The sequence below is a fragment of the Spinacia oleracea genome, chromosome 5 (assembly GCF_020520425.1).
Source record: "Spinacia oleracea cultivar Varoflay chromosome 5, BTI_SOV_V1, whole genome shotgun sequence".
In the NCBI taxonomy this organism is placed as follows: Eukaryota; Viridiplantae; Streptophyta; class Magnoliopsida; order Caryophyllales; family Amaranthaceae; genus Spinacia; species Spinacia oleracea.
The window spans coordinates 90,969,339-90,995,262 of record NC_079491.1 but is presented as its reverse complement, the minus strand read 5'-3'; the positions used below and the strand labels follow the sequence as shown (position 1 = coordinate 90,995,262).

Sequence of the window (25,924 nt, the reverse complement as noted above, 5' to 3'; positions counted from 1 at the left end):
CCCATGGGCGTGCAACGCGTAGGGTGTTTGCGTTACGATTAGATCGTTTTGAATGTTTAATTTGAAAATTTCAGTTCACGTAATTTTAATTAATTTTAAAATTAATAATTTGAATTAATTTCTTGGATTTTAATTTTGAATATTATAATTATAATAAATGGAATTTATTCTAATTATTTTACTAAAATTAAAATCATGAATTAATTTAAATGCGACTGAAATTAAATTAAATTTTTGGATTCAATCATAAATTTATATGAGCTTTAAATTTTAATTAAATTTGTATGTTTCCGGTTAGACTAGAAATACAATTTTATGTTTAAAATTAGTAAAGCATATGAATTTATTGGTTTGAGTGGGAGCGCTTTTTAGTCATAAACTCTTGATTAGGTCTACAAATCCTTAAGGTTAAAACAACTCGATTAGAATTAATAAGGACTGAATAATTGGTAGATTATTGGTGCCCTTGATTAATTGCTGCAAATGTTTACGTGATGCATAATGTGTTTTACTAACCAGCTATGTGGGCCATTCATGATAATGAATGGGTGAATGGTATATATTGTATATGTACTGTTTTGCAGGTTATGAAGTGACTAGTATGGCCAAATAGGATAGAAAATATGGTCTGCGTACCATTAATTTGAATGTAATTGGTCTAAAGTACCAAAGTTGTTTTTCAATTCAAATATGGTCTGCGTACCATCAAATAGTTGTAATTAGTTTTAATTATAGCTTATCCTATTTGAAGAAAATGGTGCCTCCCACGGAGATTTTCAAGACGGACTTTGAAGTTAAAGCTTCAAGATGAAGTCGGGCCATACTAGATCACAAATATCTTATGCATGTTTTAAGTTATTTATTGTTTTAAATATGTCTTAAAATGCATGAGATCATAAGCTTGATTATGTTGCATGATTAAGGATTTTAGTTCACTTAAAATCTAACCAACATAGTAAGAGCCTTAAGTTCCAAACTTAAAAATTGAGTTAAAAGGTGCCATGCCAAAATATACACTTGCTTGGATATCCTTTACATCAATCTAGTAATAGTTTTCGCTCAGCGAGGTGTTACTTATTGGTCCTAAAGGGGCAAGGTACACAAATAATTGTGAGTACATGTTAGTTTTGGTGAAACTCAACGATATAAGTAAGGAGTCCTTTTATGTCGTGGCAAATTCGATAGGTTTACCTAATAAGTTCTTAGACGTACCTATCAACCAAGAATAGTTTCTAGACTATTAGCAAAAGGCTTTTGCTTACCTAAGATGTTCTAGGATTAAGTCGACAAACTGTGCTTAGTTCTTCAATGATTTTAGGATCTTGGAATCATTTTATTCACACCTGCCGGAACACATAATTTGAATAAAATGCTTAATAAACATTGAATTATGCATGTATGCTAGAATTTAAGTTTATTAAGAGAAACTGTGAATGGTTATTTATTTGTTTATTCTTTTCAATTGTAGTTTTAATATGGCAAACAACAATCAAAACATCATCATGGGTTCTGAGCTTATGGTCAAGCTGAACCTGACAAATTTTCTTGAATGGGAAGCTAAGCTAGTTGAAATAGTCAAACTCAATGGACTTGAGTATGTACTATCACATCCCATGCCAAGCTACTATGCCAGAGACATGACCCCTGAGAGATTTTACGCCTGGGATGCGGATCTCAAAAAGGTTATGAGTCTCATGCTGAACAATATCCCTGATGATTGGGCTAGAAGGTTTGTAGCTTATGAACCTTTTACGCTCATCAAGAATCTGAGGGATATCTGTCGTGGAAGTACGGAGGACAGGGACCTGAACGTCCATGAGTTGATTGAATCAATGTCTGGGCTAAAGGTTAGTTCTCCCAACAGGTGTTATAGGATGGAGGTCCAAGAAACACATGTTCAGCTCCTTCGCACTAAACAGAGGGTAGGCGTCCCACTGAGGTTCCATGTGGATCTTATGTGTTCATATTTTGATCGCCTAAGTCTACTAGGAACACCAATAAGCGAAAGGATGGCAGTCTCTGTCTTGCTCAATTCACTACACAGTGGGTTTGGTCGCTTCAAGCAACAATACCTAAGTGAACCAAGAGAAGAAACAGTTGCAGAATTTATTCACCTTGTCAGAAAGGCTGAAATAGTACTGGACTGTGAAGCCAAAGATTTACTCAAGGCTAGAAAGAGACCATTCAAGAAAGGTGGAAAGTCCAAGGGCAATGCTAAATCAAAGCAGGACAAGTCCACATCAAGCTGTCTTTATTGTGATGGAATAGGCCATTACAAAAGAGAATGTCCAAAGCTAAAGGAAGATCAGAAGAACGGAACAGTCGTTCCATCTTCAGGTATTTTCGTTATAGACTGTATACTTGCTAATTCAACTTCTTGGGTATTAGATACAGGTTGTGGCTCACACTTATGTTCCAATCCACAGGGACTAAGAAGAAGTAGAAAGTTAAGCAAGGGTGAAGTCGACCTACGAGTGGGAAATGGAGCACGGATTGCTGCATTAGCTGTAGGAACTTACTATTTGTCGTTGCCCTCCGGGCTAGTTTTGGAACTGGAAGAATGTTTCCATGTTCCAAGTCTTACTAAAAACATCATTTCAGTTTCTTGCTTAGATGCTAAGGGATTTTCCTTTATAATAAAAGACAATAGTTGTTCGTTTTATTTTAAAGAGATGTTTTATGGATCTGCTAGATTAGTCAATGGACTTTATTTATTAGATCACGACAAACAAGTATATAACATAAATACCAAAAAGGCCAAAAAGGATGATTCAGATCTCACCTATCTGTGGCATTGTCGATTAGGCCATATAAACTTGAAACGCTTAGAAAGACTTCAAAGGGAAGGAATTCTAGAACCATTTGACTTAGAGGATTATGGTAAATGCGAATCATGTTTACTTGGCAATATGACAAAGCAACCTTTCTCTAAAGTTGGAGAAAGAGCAAATGAACTATTGGGTTTAATCCATACAGATGTATGTGGACCAATGAGTACAAATGCTAGAGGTGGTTTCAGCTACTTTATCACTTTCACTGATGACTTCAGTAGGTATGGTTATGTCTACCTAATGAAGCATAAGTCTGAATCCTTTGACAAATTCAAGGAATTTCAGAGTGAAGTAGAGAATCAATTAGGCAAGAAGATCAAGGCACTGCGGTCTGATAGAGGCGGTGAATATCTGAGCTATGAATTTGATGACCATCTGAAAGAATGTGGAATTCTATCAGAATTGACTCCTCCTGGAACACCACAATGGAACGGTGTGTCAGAACGGAGGAACAGAACCTTGCTAGACATGGTCAGGTCAATGATGGGTCAGGCCGAACTTCCATTAGAATTTTGGGGACATGCACTAAATACAGCTGCACTCACTATAAATAGAGCTCCGTCTAAAGCTGTCGAAAAGACTCCATACGAATTATGGTTTGGAAAGCCTCCAAATGTGTCTTTTCTTAAGATTTGGGGATGTGAAGTATACGTCAAACGATTAATTTCAGACAAACTTCATCCAAAATCTGACAAATGTATCCTTGTGGGCTATCCAAAGGAAACAAAGGGGTATTACTTCTACAATACATCTGAGAACAAAGTGTTTGTTGCTCGAGATGGTGTCTTTTTGGAGAAGGATCACATTTCCAAAATGACAAGTGGGAGAAAAGTAGACCTCGAAGAAATTCGAGTCGAACAACAAACTCTAGAGAATGCTCAAGATGACATTCAGGATGAAACTCAGAGATCTTTAGAAGAATCTGGTGAGAATCATGGTCAATCTAGAAATGTTACCCCGCGTAGATCGCAAAGATATAGATCTCAACCGGAAAGGTACTTAGGTATTTTGACGAACGAGAGCTATGACGTTCTATTACTTGAAAGTGATGAACCTGCGACTTACAAGCAAGCTATGACGAGCCCTAGCTCCAAGCAATGGCAAGAAGCCATGCAATCTGAATTAGACTCCATGTCTGAAAACCAAGTATGGGATTTGGTCGATTTGCCAGATGGCTACCAAGCCATTGGAAGCAAATGGGTTTTCAAACTGAAAAAGGACAAGGATGGGAAACTTGAAGTTTTCAAAGCTAGATTGGTTGCAAAAGGTTACAGGCAAGTCCACGGTGTGGATTACGATGAAACCTTTTCACCAGTTGCAATGCTAAAGTCTATTCGAATAATGTTAGCAATCGCTGCATATTACGATTACGAAATATGGCAGATGGATGTCAAAACTGCTTTCTTAAACGGCGTTTTAACAGAAACTGTGTTTATGACACAGCCTGAAGGTTTTGAGGATCCAAAGAATGCTAAAAAGGTATGCAAGCTAAAGAAATCAATCTACGGATTGAAGCAGGCATCCAGGAGCTGGAATATACGTTTTGATGAAGCGGTCAGTGACTTTGGTTTCATCAAGAACGCAGACGAATCTTGTGTATACAAGAAGGTCAGTGGGAGAAAAATTGCTTTCCTAGTATTATATGTCGACGACATATTGCTTATCGGAAATGACATTCCTATGTTGAACTCTGTCAAGATTTGGCTTGGGAAATGTTTTTCGATGAAGGATCTAGGAGAAGCACAGTACATATTGGGCATCAAGATTTACAGAGATAGATCTAAAAGGATGATTGGACTTAGTCAAAGCACTTATATCAATAAGGTGCTTGATAGGTTCAAGATGGCGGACTCCAAGCGAGGCTACCTACCCATGTCTCATGGAATGACTCTAAGCAAGACTCAGTGCCCAAAAACACTTGATGAGCGTAGACGAATGAGTGGGATTCCATATGCATCATTGATTGGTTCAATAATGTATGCTATGATATGTACACGCCCGGATGTTGCGTACGCACTCAGTGCTACGAGCAGATACCAGTCAGACCCAGGAGAGGCGCATTGGACTGCTGCCAAGAACATTCTGAAGTACCTGAAAAGGCACAAAGATGACTTCCTGGTCTATGGTGGAGATGATGAATTAATTGTTAAAGGCTATACGGACGCAAGTTTCCAAACCGACAAAGATGATTTCAGATCACAGTCTGGGTTTGTCTTCTGCCTCAACGGAGGAGCAGTAAGCTGGAAAAGTGCTAAGCAAAGCACCATTGCGGATTCTACAACTGAAGCGGAGTACATTGCTGCACATGAAGCAGCAAAGGAAGCTATATGGCTAAGGAAGTTCATAGGAGAACTTGGTGTAGTCCCCTCCATTAAAGGACCAATAGCCCTGTATTGTGATAATAACGGAGCTATTGCACAGGCAAAAGAGCCTAGACACCACCAGAGAGTCAAGCATGTACTTCGTAGATTTCACCTTCTACGAGAGTTCGTTGAAAGAAAAGAAGTCGAGATAAGCAAAATTGGAACTGATGACAACATATCAGATCCATTAACTAAACCTCTGCCGCAAGCGAAGCACAACTCGCACACTGCAGCTATGGGAATCAAGCATATTGGAGAATGGCTTTGATGTCTCTGTTTAATGTTTTAAAGTTTTAGAGTTTAAATCTTTGTAAAACATTATTGGTTAATCATTCACAATAAATGAAAGAAATTCATTTTTCCATTTAATTTGTGGTTTATTAAATGATGAGTCCCTTCAACTTGACGATATATTCAAGATAGACTGTCAGGACCAGTCCTGTGACTAAGAAATGTCTATCAAGTGAACTTGAATGTCAAAGGTTGAAAATGGTCCCTAATTGGAGTTTTCTATAAAATTGGACGCATAGAAAACGTTAGACGATTAGAGTGCAAGATGACTAGTAGTTCTGTTTCTTGAACTATGTGGACATGGCAATGTCATAATCATTTGCATAGATACTTACTTTGGGAAGACTAGTATCGGACAAGACCTATGAAACTTTACTGTAAGAGATGAAAGTCTGTCATAAGTAAATTTCATTAAATTATTAGACACTAAATCCTCAATACCTGAGTGATTTGAGATTACTTGTTTGAGAACTGGTTGCTTTGACGTTGACCAACCGTCGCACCGTAAAAGGAGGCTATAAAGGCAACGCTCAGGTAATCACCTATCAAACGAAGTCTAAACTCAAGATCGCAAGATTGGGATTGTCCTCCCATAAATCGGGATGAGATGCTTAAAAGTTGTACAAGGCCACTCGGAGAGCTAGAAACTGTGAAATGCATGGCCGTGCTCGGATGAATCATAGGCTATGATTATCTGTTTATTTGATCAGTTGAACTCTGAAACCGAGGAACACCTCTGGACATAATAAGGATGACAACTCTTACCTTATGTTCAAGAGCAAGCATCGAGCGACAAAGGAATTAGGAAATGCACACTTGTCCCTAAGGACAAGTGGGAGACTGAAGGAAATAATGCCCTTGGTCCAAGTATGCATTCTATGTTAAGTCTAATAAATGCGGTTCAGTATTAATTAACAAGTTAATAATTCAGTGAGATCAAGTGAGCTGAATGCCTAGCTAGAGGCCGCTTCAGTTCAAGTGGAATTAATGATATTAATCCACAGCTTACTCTTGACTGAACCCGTAGGGTCACACAAATAGTACGTAAACGGATCAAGTATTTAATAGCATTAAATACTCCATCTATGAATATTCGGAACCGACGGATCTTGGTTTCAGTGGGAGCTAAGATCGTCACAGGCAAGAAATGAATACTCCGGAAACGATGATATTGCCGGAAACGGAAATATGGATCGTATCGGAAATATGAATATTATCCAAGTCGTAGATGTTGCCGGAAACGGAAACATGGTACGTATCGGAAAATATTATTGGAAATGGAAATATTACCAGAATCGGAAATATTGCCGGAAACGGAAATATTGTCAGAATCGGAAATATTGCCGGAATCGGAAAATAATTCCGGAAACGGAAATATTAAATATTTGTTCGAAACGGAAATTAATTCCGGAATCGGAAATATTAAATATTGTTCGTATCGGAAATAGATTCCGGAAATGGAAATTTAATCGGAAGCGTATCGTACGAATTAGCATCGGACGAGGCCTGCCGGACGAAGGCCCAGCACGAAGCCAGGCCGTCGCCCAGCAAGCACGCACGCCACAAGCCCAGCGCGCGCCAAGGCCACGGATGCGTGGGCCTTGCTGCGTGGGCTGCAGCTCGCACGCATGGGCAGTCCTTGTGGCTGCCGTGTGTGTGTGAGTTTGTGCTCATGCGTGATTCCTGAATCTGCAAGAGTCAGTGTATGATTAAATGTCTATTCCTAATTGGATAAATTAATTAAATAGAATTCATGTAGGATTCTAATTCCAATTAATTCGCATCCTAATAGGATTACGATTCCTTTTCCATAACTCTATAAATAAAGGCCTAGGGGTCATAATTTATACACAAGTTTCAAAGTATTCAAAAGTGAGTTTTTTGAGAGAAAATTAAAACACATCTTGCTCATAAAAGTGCCGAATTTTCTAGTACCTTAAGGGCGATTCTAGTTGGTCAATCTTAAGGCGGATCCGGACGTGCTGTGGACTATCTACGGAGGGACGACACTTGGAGTCCTAAAAGACTTGTTCTTGTTCGGTTCGGGCGCAGCTAGGGAGGGCACGCAACAAAGAGTATGCATCTAATTATGCTATATGATTATGTGTAAATAATATGATTCCTGGGTTAATGGTTGTTTCCGCATGATTTATGTAAATGTCATATGTATCATAACCTAACAAAATTAACTTTTCGTGTCCCCAAACTAAATGACGAAAATACCCTGATTTGTTGTTTATCGGGCCTCGCCGAGCCTTTGTTTTTAGGGTTAGATTTCGTTTATGTCCATCTCTCTCCTCTCATCCGCCTCTCTCTCCTCTCACTTTTCTCTCTCCTCTCACTTTCGTTTCTCGGTGCTTTTGCTGAGGAGAGTTGAGCCTCTTTCCCCCCTCTCACTTTTCTCTCTCCTCTCACCTTCGTTTTTCTAGGGCTACACTTCCTCGCCGTCGTCCCTCATCAATGGCGACTCTGAGGTCAATCGGAGGGAAATGCAGAGCTCTATTGGCGGCAGCAATTCCTTCACCACCGCGTCAACGACCGCTACTGGTGCTGCAAAAAGAACGAAGCCTCCTTTTTCCGCTGCTTCTTGTAACAATAATAGAGGTATTTTGGTCTCTCCCACCCTCAGCGACTTGGAACTACATCAAGATTCACAATCTTCAGGTATTTCCCCCCTCTTTGGTTAAACTTATTTTTAGGGTTTTAGGTCCTTTGCATTTGACGCATTTTGGTTAAATTTTTCTCTGATATGCACTTCAACATATGATGGTCAAGATAAGCTAAGAACAAGTAAAGATATAAACTTTTAATTTCAAAATGTTGAAGAATGGGTTGGCAACTTTGCAATGTGACCTTCGTTTCTTTATTCACTTTACTTTTGTAAGCGAGTTTCAATTATTATTAATTTTAGAAATTTTAAATTTTATTTGGAGTTTTCAAATTATCAAGTGTAGTTTTGAAGATATACATAGTTTTTTTTTTGGTGTTTTTTATGGTGAGCATGAGTATGTCTTTGTCACACAATTTTGGTCCTATCAATAATTCAAGGAAATGGAATTCTTGATTAAATGCACTTGATTACTGAGGGTAATTTCTCTCTCCAAAAACCCCGATTTCAAAACCCTAATTTGACGTTTCCCGTCACTAAATTTTCTCATTCTTGATGTTTCAGGTGTTTCATTCGACCTATCAGATAAAGAGCTTTTCTACATCGAAGATTGGTAGGTCTTTGATCGAGTTTTCCGGAGATGTGTTATACGGCGGAGGTGGTGCAGGGACCGGCGGAGGGATGACGGGGAAGGCGAGTTTCCGACAAAAACAGCAACAATAACAGCAGCAACAATCGCGGTGAGTTACATTTGATTTAATTTTACCAATTTGTTTTTAATAATTTAATTTTACCAATTTGGGAATTTTTTTGTTATGGGATTTGACAGTTGGTTGATATTTTGGTTGAAATAGTACTTTCTTTGATCAAAAACAAAAAATTGAATAGTACTCCAATATAAGGCTAGATATTGGTATTGAAGGAAATAATGCCCTTGGTCCAAGTATGCATTCAATGTTAAGTCTAATAAATGCGGTTCAGTATTAATTAACAAGTTAATAATTCAGTGAGATCAAGTGAGCTAAATGTCTGGCTAGAGGCCGCTTCAGTTCAAGTGGAATTAATGATATTAATCCACAGCTTACTCTTGACTGAACCCGTAGGGTCACACAAATAGTACGTAAACGGATCAAGTATTTAATGGCATTAAATACTCCATCTATGGATATTCGGAATCGACGGATCTTGGTTTCAGTGGGAGCTGAGATCGTCACAGGCAAGAAAAGAATACTCCGGAAACGATGATATTGCCGGAAACGGAAATATGGATCGTATCGGAAATATAAATATTATCCAAGTCGTAGATGTTGCCGGAAACGGAAACATGGTACGTATCGGAAAATATTATCGGAAATAGAAATATTGTCGGAATCGGAAATATTGCCGGAAACGGAAATATTGTCTGAATCGGAAATATTATCGGAATCGGAAAATAATTCCGGAAACGGAAATATTAAATATTTGTTCGAAACGGAAATTAATTCCGGAATCGGAAATGTTAAATATTGTTCGTATCGGAAATGAATTCCGGAATCGGAAAATTAATCGGAAGCGCGTCGTACGAATTAGCATCGGACGAGCTTGCTAGACGAAGGCCCAGCACGAAGCCAGGCCCACGTCCAGCAAGGGAAACGCGCGCCACAACACGCCAGCCCAAGGCTGCGCCAGGCCCACCGCAAGGCAGGCCCAGCGCGCGCCCAAGGCTGCGGCAGTCGTGGGCTGCGTTGCTCGGGCTGTGCGCGCGCGCGCATGGCGCCCCTCGTGGGCTGCTGTGCGTGCGTAAGTGTTTGTGTTCGCATACGAAACCTAAAACGTGCAGAGTTCGGTTAATGATTAAATTCCTAATTCTATTTGATAAATTAATTAAATAAGAGTTTTATTATAATTCTAATTTAATTAATTCGTATCCTAATAGGATTCCAATTCTCTTTCCATACCCCTATAAATATGTGGCCTGGGTTCACAATTTATAACGAGTTTTTCAAGTATTCAAAGTGAGTTTTTGAGAGAAAAATTCAGTCACACATCTTGCTCAAAAGTGCCGAAAATTTATAGTACCTTAGGGGCGATTCTAGTTGGTCAATCTTAAGGCGGATCCGGACGTGCTGTGGACTATCTACGGAGGGACGACACTTGGAGTCCTAAAGACTTGTTCTTGTTCGGTTCGGGCGCAGCTAGGGAAGGCACGCAACAAAGAGTATGCATCTAAATTATGCTATATGATTATGTGTAAATAATATGTATTCCTGGCTTAATGGTTGTTTCCGCATGATTTATGAATTGTCATATGAATCATAACCTAACAGGTATTGATTTTGGTTTAAATAGCACTCCAATACATGGCTGTAAAAATTATCGATCGAGCTGTAAAAATTACACAATGTTGTTTGCAATAGTTATTATCTAGATCGATTGATTTCTGGGAATATTTGTTGTTTTGATGCTTTATATGATTCTTTGTTTATTTTCCCGTGAGTCAGATTCTATGTTCTGTCTGCATTTTTCGTTGATCTTTTTAGCATTTTACGTTGAAATTGAATCTGGGCATGTTTGTTTTGGTGTTTTTGATCAGTAATCATAATCTGGTGTAAGTTTATGACAAATGCGTTCGTCTGAATTTTGTAGAAATATTTGAAGGTCGAAATGGTGAACCACGTCTGTTTGTTTTAGTTACTGTTTGTTGTAGTTACTGTTTAATTGTTTTATGTTGGTAATTAGATTATTTCGAATGTTTAGAGCTAGGTTAATTGATATAGCAGCTTTCTGATAACTTCTCTCTGGTTCTCAGCTCACACCAGGTTAAAATCAAGAGAGCATTGGAAAAGAGCTCAGCAAATGGAGCATTAAGATACAATCAGATCAGATCCAAGTGCTTAGCAAATGCAAAAAAGTGAAAATGAGATAATCAATCCAAGTGCTCAGCAAATTTATGTCAACAGTGATTCAGTGAATAACTATTACGATTCCTTTGTTGCTGAGTTCGTCGGATTAGTGTTGATTCATTAGTTAATAGACTCCATGTTCGGCGACTGGCCTTCACACGACCCTCACAACTTCAGCCAACTCCGCCCTTCTGATCCTGCATATCCGTCCGTAAGTTACCCGCTTCATCTTTCAATGTCGTCGTTTTTTATTGATTGTTCTTATTTTCGTTAAAAATGGAGTTAATCTGATCTGGGTTCTGCAATAATTTGATTATTGAGTGATGGGAATTTGCCTAATGTGGGATAATTGAAGTTATCGTGAATTTATTTGTTTAAATTCGTGTGGAATTTTACTGGATTTTAGTCAAGTGAAGGTTTCGTACAAACGGGTGACTCAATTTTTTGTTCAAATTTAGGAAATTCATGGGTAATTGAAATTATGTGTCCTCGAATTCAATTAGAATTAGTTCGTTTTAGTTAAGCGAAGGTTTTGCACCATTGGGTGACTCAATGCAAATTTTGGAATTTAATGAATAACTATGAGCTCTTATTTTCGTCAAACATGGAGTAATTATGCAGTTTTGATTTTAATTTTAGTTCTATTTCAAATTGCAGTTTTTATTTATCTCAAATTACAGTTTTGAAACTGAATAGCTTTACAAATAATAAGTACGAGTACAGATGCTATTTGAGAAGTCTGATCGCGAGGAAGTCTACCCTCATATCTTACTATAGAGGTCATCTTAAAGTAGTTGTCTCAATTCTCCAATAATATTCGGACGGTGAGCTAAGATAATGATAGGCATAATATGGAGTTACAAACACGCGTTCACTCTTCACCTCAATTGTGCATGTATATGGTGACCAGAAAAAGGAATGTGAAACTTGCAGTATGCTAGAAGGACAAAGCTAAGGGATTTAACACAGTTCTCCTACTACTAATATTAGCACAGCTGCTGAATTTGGAGTTTTTTTAATTAATTAAATTAGTTTGATTTTAATTTTGCCAAGAATTAATTAAATTAATCAAAGGTGGTTGAGTGAGTAAGCTGGTTTGTGTTGGTTAACTTTATTTCTTATGGTATGACTGTATGAAAATTTAGATTTTAGATGTTTCTTTTTGTTTTTACGGGTTTAAATACTTGGATTCATAGGTACATCATGGGTTGTAAAGGTTTTGTGAGTGATTGCCGCTTGGACTAAAAGGAGTATGGAATTTATCGGGTCGTTTGGACCGGGTATAAGCTGTTCATGTAACATGGTCAATGGATGTTGCTGCGCTAGAGAATTCTGATATAGATCTAGGAAGAAAAACTAAATTGCTTTTTATGTCATGTTATTGCAGATACTGAGAAGTTCTATGGAGAAGTTCGGGAAGATATACGGGCTAGATACAATAAAACCTTTGGCTGGTCTCTCAAAGCAAGAATGATGGGAATGAAGCTGCTAGGATCTTTGTTGAAGAGACTGGAATAAGTGACTCTCGAAATCACAGAAAGGGAGGCAATGCTGGAGAGTGGAGACCATGTTTCCAACAAGTGAGCTAATGTCAGGTATGCTTATCTCATGTATTAATTTGTCTTTGTTTTTATTTTTCTTCTCTTTCAAAGATCGAACATTCTCCTGTTTTGTGAGTGATTGCCGCTTGGACTAAAAGGAGTAGGGAATTTAGCGGGGTCGTTTGGACCGGGTTTGTGTCAGGTCAACTTCTGAAAAATTGTTTGAGTATATTTTGGAGTCACATTGGCCTGATTTGGATCATTTCACATGCGAATCTGTTGTCAATGAGTTTTTTTATGATAAAATAATTGTTATTAGACACGTTGATTGTGGTCAGTTTGGGTCAATTCGGATCAAGGGAAAGAGTTTGGGTTTCAGATCAGGTATTTGATACGAGTCAATTGTCAGGTCCATTGCTGGTGGCTCTTGAGTTTGGGTTTAAGCTCAACACATACCCTGCTATCAAGGAGGGAGCGTGTGGACTGAGTATGGTGGTTAGGGATGGTGTGGGTGACGTACAAATATCTCCTGCGCTCCGCAAGCTCGCTAATAGGCTGGCTGATATGGCAGAAGCACAAACTCTGAAATTTGGCATGCAGTATGCATTCGATGATATTAGCTTTAAAATGTAACCTTGATGTACTATTTATCATATAATAGAGTTTTACTGTAAAAAAAAAAAGACCAACTTTGATGTACTTCTTTTGTAACATTTTTTATAAGTTGTTTGAATTGGTTTTTGATAAACTTCCAGGTAACATTACATTATGTTTGCTTTAGGGGATCAAATTTTCTTTTTCTGTTCGCACGCATCGCGTGCATATAAGACTAGTTATTTTATACTTCCGGTAGGCACCACATACTTGTTGTTTACCATTATTCCCCAATAGAAGAATGATTGATTTCTGCTTTTATTTCCTTACCTAATTAAGGAGAAACATACTCCGTATCAAAAATAAAGGGATTTGACACCCTCAATTATTTCTCTTTTTCACTGTATCTTTGTCTGTTTTTACTTTTTTGAAGAAAACAAATTTGCTCCAAATAATTGGAACTTCCTCTTTATCTTTAAATAAAATCTGCAATATGAAGTACTAATCGCAATTACAACTTACAAGTATCATCATAGTCTAAGGCAAATTTGAGAAATATGGCAAAACGATAAAGGTTATAGTTTAGGCGATAGAAGGTCTATAAAATTACGTAGTACATGTATTATAGAAAGAAAGAAAGAAAACTCATATACACTGTACATTTGCCTAGTTACGTACTCTGTAGTATTTTTCAGGGTACTTAGTCCGTATTAATTCTTATAATTTTCCAATATTGACCACTACACAAAAGTACGTCTTCAAGAAGAAAAACCTATTAAGATTAATATACCTGAAAAGACATGAGTACATGATGATTATTATTTTTCTTTATTTTGACTTTGTCCAAACAAATAAATATATTTATACTTATTTTGACAAATTGAAATTTATTAACAAAAATATCATACTTCATTTAAGTATAAGCGGTATTAGTATCTTTATTTGTTCTTACTCCTTTGACTTTATATCCTAAAAAAAACCTTCAAAATAGGAAGAAATAAAAGAAATAATGGGAGATTACAATGGAATATTTGTTGACATAGCAAAAGTAGGAGAATTGGAACCCATACAGGCATACATGAAATGGAATATAAAATGAGACAAATTAAATGATGTTTATGGAGTGCAACGAATAATAAGTAGGGCTAATTCAAATTATTCAATGCTTATAATGAGACCCACTAAAAGGTGACCTTGAAGCATCATTGATCAACCCTTCTCAAGTAATAATACTACATCTTTATGATATTTTAATCCTAAAATATCCTACTAATACTTGCATAAACCTATTTCTTTTGACTTATTATGGCTAGGTAATTATTAAATAAAAGGGCACAAATAGATTAACAATGTTTTACCATCATTATATTAGTAAGTTAAAAATTCAATGCTTAACTTTCATGCTTAACTTTCAGTAATGAACCCCTCTCTTCTCTATATTGGACAAAGTAATCACCTACTCTCCCGTGTTTTTATTCCAAAACTACCCTCTTGTTAAGTGGGATTAAACCTCGAGTGCCCCGTAAAATATCTAAAATGCCATCTGAATTCAACAAATTGCTCAATCTTGATTTACCCTTCTTTCTCAAAGGGAAGAATGACATGTTATTTCATCTATCAATAACACTCAACATTACTCCATATATAGTTCAACTTCATTCACCAACCAACCAACCCAAAGTGGATAAAAAATAAAAAGTATGCATGTAATTAATATGGTATAAACGGAGCAACCCCCCATAAAAGGAGGGATAAAAATCAATTTATTTCCAACCTAAAATTGATTGGGTTACATCATATTTACATTTACATGAATCAAACATATACTTGTACGCTTTTTTTCCTTTCTGCAGTACAAATTAAAATAAATAAATGAGAATAACAAAATTGCCCATATATTTTACATAATTATACAGTACAAAAAACAGGGGAGATTGAAAATTTGGAACAGAACAGCTAAAAGAAACTGAAAAAAGGAGTAATTAATTAAGCAGATTCATAATTTCACATAATAGTAGCAAAATTAAACCCACATTTTTTTAATTAATTTAACCCCAAACACTTCCCCAAATCCTCTCTCCAATGAAACTCACAATCTTCCTTACAGACCCCTGTTTCACCTCCCCTGTTTCACCTTCTTCTTCTTCTTCTTCCACTGAGTCAACTCGGGCCACCTCAGTGTTAACGAGGCCCGACCCATCCAACCCATTTGCATGATTGATATCGTCATTAACTTTCTGATTAGTATCACTAATGATACTATTAGTATCCAAGCTTCCTTTGTTGTTGTTGTTCTTCCTTTTTTCTCTTCTAGTTAAGCCCCCTTGTTTGTTCTTCTTCTTCTTCATCTTCCTTTGTGACATGAGATTGTCTTCAAAAGCGTCGATAATCTCATGGATAAGCTGGCGGTTAGGGGAGGAATCCCAGAGGGCCCAGTAATTAGTGTAGCAGGAGAAGCAGTAACAGGTGAAAGAAGAAGGGTGTTGTTGAAGAAGATGGATGCTCTGTTTTTTGGAAGAAGATTTAGAAGGATCGAAATCAAAAGGAGAAGAGGAAGAAGAAGAGCAAGAGCAAGAGAGAAGGTAAGCTAAGACTTGTTGGTCTTGGGAAGAGAGAGATAAGGCGAGGGTGAGGATGGCGGCTGGGAGGTAAGAGAGAGAAAACTGGTCAGATGAAGGTGGTGGTGAAGGTGGTTGTGGTGGTGGTGAAGGGTGGACTTGACCTTTGCGGTAAAGTTTCTTCATGGTTGAGGTTTTGTGGGTGAGAGAATTGGAGGAGAGAGAAAGTTAGAGAGAGAGATAGAGAGGAAGAAGTCTTATCTGGGGGGTTTAGTTGGGTTGATATAGGGAGAATATTGAGGTTAAGGAATGGTTGATGGGTCTTTGTTACTTTCTCTCTTTATTCAGTTGAATTGAGTTGAGTTGTCAAGGTGGACCTTCATTTTCAATTTTTCATGTACCATGACTTGAGTCTATGACTCTGAATCCATGGAGTGTGGGGTTATGGGCCGGGAATATTACTGAGTTTATATATGTATGATATAACTGGTTGTGTAATAATATTTTCTAATGTTATTAGGTTGTGTTTAGTCGTTATTTAAGCAACAAGGATAGTTGGAGTATGCAACTCACTTGAAGATGTCTCTATGAAAGGAGATTATTTGTTGAGTTGGGTCGAGTTTGTTAAAATGTGGCCGGTTGAAGGATAGAATCTGGGCTAATTAGTTTTATTGATTGAAAAAACTTAACTCGTAATGTGTGCGAGGGTGATTTTTTTTTTGCTACGTAAAATGAGTCAATATTGACAATTATCTTATGGACACATTGTAAAATAACATGATACAATCTTATCCACGATACTTTAAAGTCAATATTATTAAAATATACGGAAATAATAAAGGTCGTAATATGTGACCTTTAAGCCGTGTCACATTGGTAATATGACACGCTTATGTGTCATAAATGTATTTGAAAACTAAAATATTTAGATTTTATAACCTGTTATACAGGTTACAAAAAAGGTAGGAAAATCTTAATTAATATTCTAATTTACATATTGAATAATGAATTTTCATTTCAGAAAGAAAATTCTAATTTGTATAGGAAATTAGAAAAGATACTTTTGATTATTTACTCATAAGATGTTATGTAATGGCAGGTTTATATAGTATACTTCGGAGAGTGTAAGGGAGATAAAGAATTGCATGAGATTGAACAACTTCATCACTCTTACTTAGCCTCTTTTAAGGAAACAGAGCAATATGATACAGGAAATTAAATAAAAAATACATTTACTGTTATACTTGGAAAATAAAAAAATACAGTGCATTGAAAATAAAAGATTAGGAAAAGTATTTCGTCTTTATTGGTTTTGTTCATTCACCTAGCTTCATCTTTTCCATTTACCCTCCCCGTAAAAGGAAAAAAAAATGTTCTTCAATGGGCGTATTGTTGAAGTGCCGTTCTTCCTCTCTAGATGAGCACGAGAACTACTGGCTTGTGACTGTCTGTAATGTGGCTGGACATATGAACGACACTTTTACTATGAAAAAGAACCTAAAACTAACCTAATCATTAAAATTAAAATAATATTTTAAAATAATGTATAATTATGATTTTTATTTACATAAAATATATTATTAGATTATCAATTAGTGTATTTTTAAAATTAAATTGATGTATTTTTTTAAATAATTTGATGTATTTTTTTAATTACACAAAATTATATTATTAGATTATAAATTTATTTTTTAAATTTGTACTCCCTCTGTATTTATTTAAGAGATACACTTGGCCGGGTACGGGTATTAAGAAGAAAAGTTGAATGAAATAATATAATACTCCGTAAATCAAGTGGGGTTGGGTAGATATTTTAATAATTAAACAAGTGGGGACCATGTCATTTTGGTGGGTGGGAGGTGGGGTGAGTTTATGAAATTATTTGTTTAATAGGATGGTGGGTCATAAGGTAAATTATACTTCCTCCGTCTTTTAATACTCGCAACGTTTGGACTTTTGCCACTATTCATATAATCTACTTTGACTATTCGTAGTGTTTTTTGTATAAGATTAAACATAGTCATGTGGGATCTTGTTAGATTCGTCTCAATGTGTATTTTCAAAATATCAACTTTTTATAATTTTTTCATAAAGAGAATTTAAGATATAAATGATCAAAGTTGTACATTGGCATGCGTGAAACTAACGCGTTGCGAGTATTAAAAGACGGAGGAAGTATGTATTATTTAATTAGATGGTGGGGTTGATAAGTTACTAAAAATGACAAGTGTATCTCTTAAATAAATACGGTCGGAAAAGGCAAGTGTATCCCTTAAATAAATACGGAGGGAGTAATTTATAAGATAAAAGGAAATATATATTTACTATAAATATAATAAATATTTGTTTCGTTGTTTGTATCGTCTTCCTTATTTATATATTTTCATAGTAAAAATATTGAATTGATAATAATGAAAATAAATTGATGCCGCGTAGCCTACGTGGTGCCTACATGTTTCAATCAGACGCCGACACGTAAGATTGCGACAACACTTTGTTGTCGCAACTTGCTACCTATATCATCGTCCTAAAGATAAATGTATAAGAAATGATGGATAAGAATAAGACAAAACATAATGATACAATATACGGCATAACATTTAATATTTCAAATCACCACATATAATGGTAAGTTTAACTTTTTACTTAGGTATCCATCCCCCTAACTCCCTAAGTACAAATGTATAATAGTGAACTTATTAATATGGATCGAAGTGACCTCTATTCTAGTCTAACACACTTCTCTACTCCATAATTTACTTACCCTAGAGTCCTAATCGAAGAAGATGAAGATCTTTATCATTTTCGTAATAAATTAATAGGAAATCACTCTAAAAGTTGATTTTGACAAAAATCAGTTTCCAAATGTGACGGTTGTTCCCTGGTCTCACAGACTCACTCTCTCACAGTCACTTAATTATGTAAACTGTACTGGATGACATATGCAATGGGGTAGTACTCTACTAGGTCGTGGGCAGGGTTCACGTGCATCGCGGTACTTGTTTAATTGTTTTGGCAGATTCTCATTACAGCATTCACCATTGTTGATGTGGTTATTAGGTTTTACAGGGCACTACCGAATCACTATCCACGAGTATTTTAATTTGTACAACCTCTTTCTCTTAACATTATAGCATAGTTAAAAACTTAAAATTCATATTATTAAGAATTAGTTTAAATTATGCACATAATTTAATAAAGTATGTCATAAGAAGACAGATAGAGAGAAAACAAGTAAAAAAAAATTATGGTATGGGCCAAATTTAAAGAAATACCACAATAAATATGAGGCAATTTTTTAGAAACGAAAGGAGTACTTCATTGACAGGAATGTGAGATATCGATGGATCCGATTTCGATCGGTGGAGTTTGCGTCTTTTGATCCGCTTTATTTGTCCATTTGTCATCCGCTAACCCATTATCTTCATTTATCCATCAGTCATATGTAAAAGAAATAGGTAAATAGCTAGGGTGCTTTACTGGGTGATAAATATGTGACGGTTTTGTCTTTTGCTATAGAATTTGACAATACAGTATAATGGGAAGTGTTAAGATAGAATATAGGAGATATTATATTGTGAATATTCTGTAGAGTCCTAAATATGGTATGTTACCTAATATGAGTCCTACATATGGTATGTTACCTAATATGTAATCTAGGGTTTAGGTAATGAGTTGTACTATATATATACGTGTGTTATTAATGAGAAGGATACGAGATTACACAATATTTGACCTGGTATCAAGAGCTTAGGGAGATCCTACGACCCGTCTACAAAAAAAAAATATCCCCTGCCGGTGGGTTAGAAAAATAAATCCACCGGCGGGATTCGTAATTAATATAATAATTCCGCTGCAAATTGGTAGAAGATGAGGTTTGTGTTGGAGAAAAGACTCGTACTTGGAATCGCGTCCAATTCGAGTATTCATATTGAGATAATTGGTGAGTTCGAAAAGAAAGGCGTTCTCATCAAGAGAGAAAAAAAAAAGTGCAGGTTCGAAAAGAATGGCGTTCTTGCTCGATTTTTTTAATCGAAGAATGGTGATTCCAATCGCAACGTTCGTGAAACTGCCGTTACGATTGAGGGAGGGAGTTAAGGATAACGTAGTTATCCTAGAGGATAGAATATCATATGAGATAGAGTTATGTTATATGATACGGGTGATACTGAGGGAGTGTCGTCACCTACGGGTGATACTGAGGGAGTGTCGTCACCTACGGGTGATACTGAGGGAGTGTTGTCGCATACAGGTGACAATGAGGACGTGTCGTTGACTAGTGGCGTCGACGAAGGGGTGTCGTCGCCTGTGAGGGAGGAACAACAACATTATACACCCAGTCGAGTGGAATCAGACGTCGTCTCAGCAACGACAGGTGTCGATGAGACGACGTGTAGTGATGAGAGTGAGACAAGGTAGTCATCAGCCCGTCGTATGGTGTTTCCAATCGCAACGTTCGTGAAACTGCCGTTACGATTGAGGGAGGGAGTAAAGGATAAGTAAAGGATAACGTAGTTATCCTAGAGGATAGAATATCATATGAGATAGAGTTATGTTATATGATATGGGTGATACTGAGGGAGTGTCGTCACCTACGGGTGATACTGAGGGAGTGTCGTCACCTACGGGTGATACTGAGGGAGTGTTGTCGCATACAGGTGACAATGAGGACGTGTCGTTGACTAGTGGCGTCGACGAAGGGGTGTCGTCGCCTGTGAGGGAGGAACAACAACATTATACACCCAGTCGAGTGGATCAGACGTCGTCTCACCAACGACAGGTGTCGATGAGACAACGGGTAGTGATGAGAGTGAGACAAGGCGGTCATCAGCCCGTCGTATGTGTCGACGAAGGTTCAGTTAGCAGATATCGTCACTAAAGCGTTGGGGAAGAAGCAATTTGAGTTTTTTTTGAACAAGATGGGCATTCGAGATCTTCATGCTCCACCTTGAGGGGGGATGTTAAGATAGAATATAGGAGATATTATATTGTGAATATTCTGTAGAGTCCTAAATATGGTATGTTACCTAATATGAGTCCTACATATGGTATGTTACCTAATATGTAATCTAGGGTTTAGGTAATGAGTTGTACTATATATATACGTGTGTTATTAATGAGAAGGATACGAGATTACACAATATTTGACAGGAAGTGATAAATCCAAGAAATTTTTTGCTTATTCTAAGGAAATTCACATTTTTTTTTTAAGTTGATTTCCTTAGAAGAAGTGAAATTCTTCCTTAGGTTTATCATTTTCCGGGTATAATCCGTATCACACTTGAGTATGTTTTAGATAATTATTATTAATAATTTAAAACAAATTGGCAGATCATTGTTAATAGTACTCCCTCTATTTCTTTTTTCTTTATGCTTGACCTTTTACACGTTTATTAACGATTAATTAATGCGCATTGAGATTCCTCTATTTTTTTATTTAAACAAGGGAAATTACGTTTATTTATAATGTTTTTTCACTCTTATCAAAATTCTGCCATTGAGAAAATGAGAAAAATTTATTGTTCCAATAGAGAAGTGTGAGAGATTAAATGACTTAATGAATTTAATTGGTTGAAATAATCATTTGACACAAATTTTGATAGAATATTAAAGCATTTATTTGATAATATAAAAGGAAATGTAAAGAATATTTTGAGACATCAACAACAACAACAAAGGCTTAGTCCCGAAATGATTTGGGGTAGACTAATATGAATCGTCGTAGGAGATCATCATTGTCACCAATCAAACCAGAAAGGAACATTTAAGACACCCAAAAAGAAACGAAGAGAGTAGTATATTGTAGATCATAATGTTCGGCTTACAAATTGTAGTCCTTGTAGATCACATTTGAGTATAGGGTAAGAAAAAACATTGTATAATGACAAATTAATTCCAGCTCTCCTTTGTCATTAATTCTCAACAGTATATATATTACACATTAGGGAGGCTAATTAGGTAACTCCGTATACTATCTAGGATATTACAATATTAATATTATGTACTCCGTATATTCCGTAAACTCCGTATATATCGTAATATCCCCCCTCAAGGTGGATAATTAAGATCTCGAATACCCATCTTGTTTAGAAAAACCTCAAATTGCGCCTTACCCAACGCTTTTGTATAATATCTGCTAATTGAACCTTCGTTGATACATACGAAGGGCAAATGAACCCCTCGATCCTTGATTGCATCTCGAATAAAATGATGATCTGACTTGTCCGCTCATGAAATAAGGGATTCTGCGCAATATGCTACGCAGACTGACTATCACAGAACATGCTCATACCTTTTTGTGCGATACTCCCGAATCCCGTAGTAGTTGTTTCAACCACTTTAATTCACATGTTAATGCGGCCAACAAACGATATTCCGCCTATGCAGACGAACGAGAGACAGTATGTTGTTTCTTGGTCTTCCAAGAGACCGGAGACAGACCAAGTAACACAAACCAACCAGTCAAGGAAAGGAAGAGTCAACGGACAACTCGCCCAATCCGAGTCACACCACCCCTCTAACGTTAATTCACTGTTAGAGCGAAGTAGAATACCTTGACCAGGGCACTTTTTCAAGTACCTTACCACACGCAAAGCCGCCTCCCAACGTTCCTCTTTTGGTGACTAAACTGTGAAAGTATATGAACCGAGTACGCCAAATCTAGTCTTGTAACTGCCAAATAGATCAGACACTTAATCAGACGCCTATTTTTCTCACCATCTGCCAAGTCTGCCCCTTCTGCCAAAGCTAGTTTATGATTCTGCTCCATAGGAATATCCGCAGGCTTTGCACCCAACAACCCAGTCTCTGAAATTATATCCAGAGCATATTTTCTCTGACAAACATAAAAACCCTGACTACTACGAGCCACCTCCAGTCCTAAGAAATACTTCAAGGCACCAAGATCTTTCATTTTAAAACATTCACTCAAGTATGCTTTAAAACTCTCCAATGCAAATGTATTATTTCCTGCGATAATCATGTCATCCACATAAATAGGTACATTTAATTGCAACGTACCCTTGGAAAGTGTGAACAAGGAATAATCGGAATATGACTGTAGAAACCCGTATTGCTTTAGTGCCGTGGATAATTTCTCAAACCAACACCGGGGAGCTTGTTTCAAGCCATACAATGACTTCCTCATTCTGCATACTTTGTCCATGTTATTCCTTTGAAAGCCATGTGGTATTTTCATATAAATTTCTTCCTCTAAATCTCCATGAAGAAAAGCATTATGGAAGTCCATCTGATGCACCTCCCAATTCTAAACAGCTGCAACTGACAGAAAAGTACGAACTGTAGCCATTTTGGCCACGGGTGCAAACGTCTCATATCATTATAATCTAGACCTTCCTCCTGATGATTTCCCAGACAGACGAGGCGCGTCTTTAAGCGTAAAAAATTCCCATCCTCGTCCCGCTTCTCAGTGTACACCCATTTACTTCCGAGTGCTTTCTTCCCTTTCGGCAAATTCTCCAATGTCCAAGTCCCTTGATCTTCCAACGCAGCAATTTCAGCTGTCATGGCTTCACGCCACCCCTCATGTTGCATTGCCTGTTCAAATGTTTTAGGTGCCTTTCCTTCCTGTAATGCTGCAATAAAATTTCTGTGTTTCGACGAAAAATGCTCCTAATTAACAAAATTGATGATAGGATGAGGAGTATCTGAAGACGATGACATTGGTGGACTTGCAGAAGGAATATATTTTTTCGTATGGTATGCATTGTATAACCACGTAGTTTCGTAGATGGAACCTTGTTCCGCTTACCTCGACCCAATTCCATATTCCCTAGTTCCGTACTATTCCTACCCATCTCCGTACTACTCAACTCCGTATTACTTGTACTCAACTTCGTAGCCCTCAACTCCATACTACTCACATTACCCATTTTTGTATCACCCACTGCTATTTCTTCATGCAAAGACTCACGCAAAACCTGTTGTTCTGCACCCCTCAAAATGGCTCCTTGTGCCTGCTCTCCCTCACTGATCTGCAACGCATCAGACAACTTATGATGCGCCTCACTTGCACGGTTCTGCAGCGTATCAGGCACCTGATGCTGCGCCTTACCTGCACTGAACTGCAACGCCTCGGTCGCCTCTTGCGCAACGCCCCTCACCGCAGGCTCAGCGCCTCTCGCCTCAGATACCTGATACTGCGATGCTGCGCTAATGCTGCTGTTCTGCAGCGTGTTTGTTCCTGGTACCTGCAGGACAGTATCAGGAGCCTCCCCCAATGACTGCCAAGTCATCATAGTTATCCACCCCAACATGAGAATAAGAGGGCAATAACCCATCCGATGATTCCATGAATGGGAACACTCGTTCATGGAACTTCACATCCCGAGATACAAAAAACTCCCGTTTCTCCACATCATACAATCTCCACCCCTTTTGCCCAAATGGGTATCCTAAGAACACACACTTTCTACTTCGTGACTCAAATTTATCTCCCTTACTCCGGAGATTATAAGTGATGTGGCATAAACTAAATTGCACCACCTGGCTGTACTATGATGGCCCAGAGAGAAGGCCCAAAGGCCCACCTGCATGGATACCTCGAATCCATACTGACCCATATCCCCATGTTAAACCAAGGCCCATCTCTTAGGCCCATGGCCCCATTTGAGTGGTAGAGTCCTTAGTCAGATCATGTCTAAAGGTCTAAAGCTTACAACAAGCCCACCATGTAAAAATCCCAAAAGGTCTAATCAGACCTTTTATTATCGGACACATGTACTAATCTTGGAAAGCATCCAATCATCATGCCAGGGTTTAAGGATCAAATCCCTAGAAACCCTAGCACTATAAATAGTGCAGATCCCTAGGTAAAAGGGGCAATCAATTCATTCCCACCTACCTTAAACTATCTTTGCTCTGCCTTCTCTCTTAAATTACTTCTCTCTCTAGCCTATACTTACTTAGGCATCGGAGGGAATATTCCTACGGGAATATTCTTGTTTTGCAGGTTGCCGGAGGTTCGTGCCAGCTCATACTTGAATTGATACCTCCGAGAAAAGCGTGACACGTCATCACCGTAAAAGATCCGAGAAGTTTAGTGGGAGTACATAAAACTTAATTGGTCCTATGTGTATCACACACATATCTCTCTATTGTGAAATGACATTCAAATGCTAATGACTTAGATTTGAAACTATTCATCAATGACGGACCAAGGCGAAACTTAGTGCATACTGGGTATTAAGATCTATTTACAAAGATCTTATGATATTGTTTTGGATTAAGTAATGGCATTTACTAAATCAAACACGAAATACTCCATTAGAGATATTCGACCCATGTGAATAAATCTAAGTAAAGAATGTTTGAACTATGTATAAGCATTTACTAAGTTAAACATCAAAGGATCTAGATGAGATTCTTCACCTATATTATATGAAAGAATTTAGCTGGATTTAGTGTCTACTGAAACTAGAATGAGCTAAAGTTACATGAATAGAATTAAATTGGGAATTATTCTGCAAAAGAATTTATCTTGTATAATATAATATAAGGATCACCAAGAACGTATCGTATGACTTTAGGCATGACGAACATATACCAATCTCTATTGATCTAAGTAAAGATCAACTAGATCAAGAAAAACTTATGGTACTTGAAAAGGTACATAGGAATAGTTCTTGATTCAAGGAAAGAAAGATGTGCTAAATATTGATGCTACACGCATAAACACTGGCAAATGATCAAGCAAGATCTTATTATATCAGATGAACTTCCTGTATCTATCAAGATGCGTTTTACCCTCATGTTAGAGATTTTTATCTCGACCACGAGAGGGTCGTCATGTGGGGTGGCTATACGTCCACCGTCCGATTCACATATTTCTATCCGAGGGAATGGGTCCACTGGTGATTTCCCCGATAACATTACCTGACCTAAATGGCGGGCATAATCTTTTTGTCCCCTCATGGTGGGCCCCCCAGCAGCTGGTCCTCCTGATATGACGGCTACAAATCCTCCTTCATTGTGATTTCCTTCTGTAGCTAAGACAGGTGACTTGTTTTTCTTGTAATGATTTTTTCCGGCGCCGTGAGTACTTCTTTGCAAGTAATTTTTTAGGTGCCCCTTGGAGGCTAGGCCGTCCAGGGATCTCTTCAGGCTTCTGCAATCCTTGGTGTCATGTCCTATATCTTCGTGGAACTGGCAATACAGCTTAGGATCTTGACTCTCAGCAGGAGATTTCATGGGGAAGGGTCGTTCAAGGTCGAACCTGGTTCTGACGTCCACTAGGA

At 37.5% G+C, this 25,924-nt stretch overlaps 1 protein-coding gene across 1 annotated transcript; it reads right to left on the bottom strand.

Moving 5' to 3' along the window:
- Positions 1–14,831: 14,831 nt before the first annotated feature.
- On the bottom strand, positions 14,832–15,973 carry LOC110792098 (uncharacterized). Its single transcript, XM_021996909.2, has one exon. The coding sequence runs from the start codon at positions 15,852–15,854 to the stop codon at positions 15,159–15,161; it is 696 nt and encodes a 231-aa protein (XP_021852601.2). The 5' UTR covers positions 15,855–15,973; the 3' UTR covers positions 14,832–15,158.
- Positions 15,974–25,924: the final 9,951 nt, after the last annotated feature.